The sequence below is a fragment of the Trichoplax adhaerens genome, genomic scaffold, assembly GCF_000150275.1.
Source record: "Trichoplax adhaerens TRIADscaffold_1 genomic scaffold, whole genome shotgun sequence".
Lineage (NCBI taxonomy): Eukaryota > Metazoa > Placozoa > Uniplacotomia > Trichoplacea > Trichoplacidae > Trichoplax > Trichoplax adhaerens.
The window spans coordinates 1,978,876-1,982,497 of NW_002060943.1; the positions used below are offsets into that span (position 1 = coordinate 1,978,876).

Below are 3,622 nucleotides of genomic sequence, written 5' to 3' on the forward strand. Positions count from 1 at the left end.
GCTACCATAGTGTAAATTCAATTGATTGGAATTATTGATTATAGTCTTACTCTATCAGAGTTGAGATGTTACTGGCTTCAACGAGTTAATCAAGCATCTCAGCAGGGGAACCTCCAAAATATTAAAAGACAAGGAAGACTTATACAGTAGACATTAGACAATCAACAGGTTCTGAGTTTATTAGCATAATAAAGGCCAATCTAAATACAGTTCGTCTTTAATGTAACCATAATTTTGTTCAACTTAATACAGTACTAATATCAGGATTATTTGCCCTTAGGCTGTTCATTTATCATTTATATTTGTCTATATAGTAAAAGCCAATTTCATTCACGATCAGTTTATAAGTCAATCTAAGTAAGATAAAGGCCCAATCATCATTGTATGAGAAAGTATTTTCTCATCGAAAGATCAAAAAAATCAACACCGTCCACTTTTCTATATTTGAAAAAAATTAGATAAATCGTTTTAACCACCGCTATTCCTGATCTAAGTTTTATAATATTATGAATTTATTTATCCTTGCGGTTCTATTTTGCAGTGCTACTGCCGCCGTCGTCCATGGTGATGAATTTGATGATGATGATGACTTCTCCTTTAGAGAAGAAAGCCTACATCCTCCTATCTACCAATCTGACTATAAAATAGTTGGTGTTCGAATAACGCCAACAAATTATGGCGGCATTAAGAAACCTTTTACACTGTGGTTGTCATCACGACGAGGAAAAAGTCGAACTGACTACTATCATGGTGTAAGTACAACTATTATTCGAAGAGACGATGGCCCGTTTGGTAGTGCTTATAAAATTATGCCAATCACAACTGAAACTCAATATAATGTAAAGTCTTGTGTCGCTATTCATGGCCGACCTCGTCACCCTTACCGGCCCCAGACGGCGATTCCATCACTGGTTAATATTTTTCGTAAAAGCGGAGAAATTCAATGCGGTAATGAAAAATGCAACATTTGGTCATTTAGTTATAAAATGTTGGGTCGAATTTATCTTTACGACTATTATGTAACACAAGGTCCTCATCCAAAACCAGTTCGTTTTCGAAAACGTTGTTATGATATTCTCTTACATCGGTATTATTCCTACTATACTATAGAGATTAAGTCATTTCAGTTAGGAACAATCCCAGATTCAATATTTGATTTAAATGGTACACATTGTGGTGGTTTTCCTAAACATCAATTACAATTATTTGATGCGGACATAGAAGACTTTCCATTGCAAACACAACCCAGTTTATCCGAATTATACAATGATCCAAGTGGTAATTTATTTAGTCAATTTATACTACAACATAACAAGAAATACCATAGTTGGTTTGAAAGGCGTCATCGTGAAATTAACTTTCTTAATAATGTCCAATACATTAACGATGTTAACCAACAAGGGAAAAGCTACACCTTGGCTATTAATCCTATGGCAGATATGACTGAGAAAGAATTAACTAATATGAGAGGACGTTTAAGGCGATTTTATCATGCTACAAAGAATTATATACCTTGGAAATATGATCCACACGAAAAACCACTAGAAAGTATCGATTGGAGAAAGAAAGGCGCTGTAACTCCCATTAAATATCAAGCTCACTGTGGTTCCTGTTTTGCTTTTAGTGCAGTAACACCAATTGAAAGTGCTCTCTTTCGCCAAACCGGTCGATTAATACCATTATCCGAGCAGAGTATTATCGATTGCTCATGGGGATATGGTAACTATGCATGTAATGGCGGTATGGAATATGCTGCCTATCAATTCGTAACCAAACATGGCATTCCATCGGCTAAATGCTATGGTCCTTATTTGGCATCGCCAGGTTATTGCCATCTTTTAAATTGTACTCATCGAGTTCGGTTAGACGGCTATTCTATAGTCTTGCCATCAGGTAACGTCTCTGCAGTTCGGTTAGCCGTTTCAAAAATTGGCCCAATATCCATCGCTTTTAATGTTCATTCACTTTCTTTCCACTTCTATTCATCGGGCATTTTTGAAGATCCAACTTGCTACAATGATATACATCATATTAATCATGCCCTTAATTTAGTTGGATATGGTAAATTAGGTAATGAACATTATTGGATAATAAGAAACTCATGGTCAGAACACTGGGGAGAAAATGGCTATATGAGAATGAAATCGACAAATGCTAATGAATGTGCAGTAGCTACATTTGCTACATTCCCTGTCTTGAAAAAAGATGGTATTTAGAAAGTAGATAAAAATATGAAATCTTTTCTGCTTATTACGGTTAATTAGTTAAGATCGCAAACTTTGTTGTACTATAATTGCTTTTACGTGAGATAGAAGAGTTGACAAAAACGTTGGCAACTAAGAATTTGTTGTACATCTATTTATTTGTAACATTAGTATTTTAGATCAATGGGGCAAATATTGATGTACATTTTTGAATTAGTCATTCTCAACTTTGAATAACTTTTCTTCAACATAACTTTATCGATAGACTAACTACACATAGAGTATTCGAATGATTCTATCATGAAAATATTCTTTAGCATCAATTTATTCTTAAAATACAACTTCGGTTATCTTGATCATACTCCGATGACTAGCTAATGGGATACTCAAAGTTGTGCGATATTGCTTTCATCTCTCGAAATGATGGCCATCGTTTGTAAAACGCGGCTATTAAGTTTAATCACTAACATTAACCTCGATTGTATTATTAATACTAAGACTTACCTGTGTCTTGCGATCTATTCCTATTCGTATGTTAGACTGCAAGCATGAATAAGTTAAATACTCTCTCTATATATATTATAATATGACGCATACCATCGTTTACGGCGCTATGTGTAGCATTTTTAATCATTTCTATGAATCTTTGATATGCACAAATGTTATAATTTCGGCTCTTGAGAGAACTACAGCATTACAATTTCATTTTAAGATGTTGAATTAGATTTGCTTATGGCCAAAGAGCTAATACTATTATCGCGTAAGAGAACTAATATGTTACTCGCGTTTGTATGTTATATGAAGTTGAACACTAAATAGGCTTTTTTAAATGTAGCTTTCGACCAGAAAATGATTCTTTCCAATAGACGAATCAAAAAATCTTTGAAGAAATATTTGATAATTATAATACAAGTCTTCTGTATTTACTTGTCTTACTATTTTATTTCACTTCCGCTGTATCTGTGTAGCACCATCAATAAGTGCTATCTTGCGTATATATACACCGTAAGATCATAAATTGATCCAATATATTACATTGTACTCTAAAATGATTCATAATAACGGATTCCAAGTTTTCAAATCTATAAAATCGCTTATATAAACGATGTACATTTCTCAAGCGTTAAAAAAAATCAATAAAATCGAGTCTGAGTACAAATTCAAATAATTTTTAGCCATATCTTTAGCGATTTAAAGGTCAATATATATCATTGCCTTCATGTACTCTAATTACAAATATAACTGCTTATTCCTTATCTCTGTGGAGTAAGATTAACATTGATTTACAAATTAATATAAAATTAATTAGCAATATAACTGTTATAGGTAGCATTTAAAAGTTCATTTTTATATTTACAAGAACCAAGATAGAACAAAGATGTAGGGTATTTTTAATTCTCCATTTGTCATATACAGTA

The 3,622-nt window shown here is 33.0% G+C and overlaps 1 protein-coding gene across 1 annotated transcript; it reads left to right on the forward strand.

Moving 5' to 3' along the window:
- Positions 1 to 506: 506 nt before the first annotated feature.
- On the forward strand, positions 507 to 2,216 carry TRIADDRAFT_19901 (uncharacterized protein; the record flags this gene model as incomplete). Its single annotated transcript, XM_002107660.1, has 1 exon — positions 507 to 2,216. The coding sequence occupies one exon, from the start codon at positions 507 to 509 to the stop codon at positions 2,214 to 2,216; it is 1,710 nt and encodes a 569-aa protein (XP_002107696.1).
- Between the last annotated feature and the right edge of the window lie 1,406 nt (positions 2,217 to 3,622).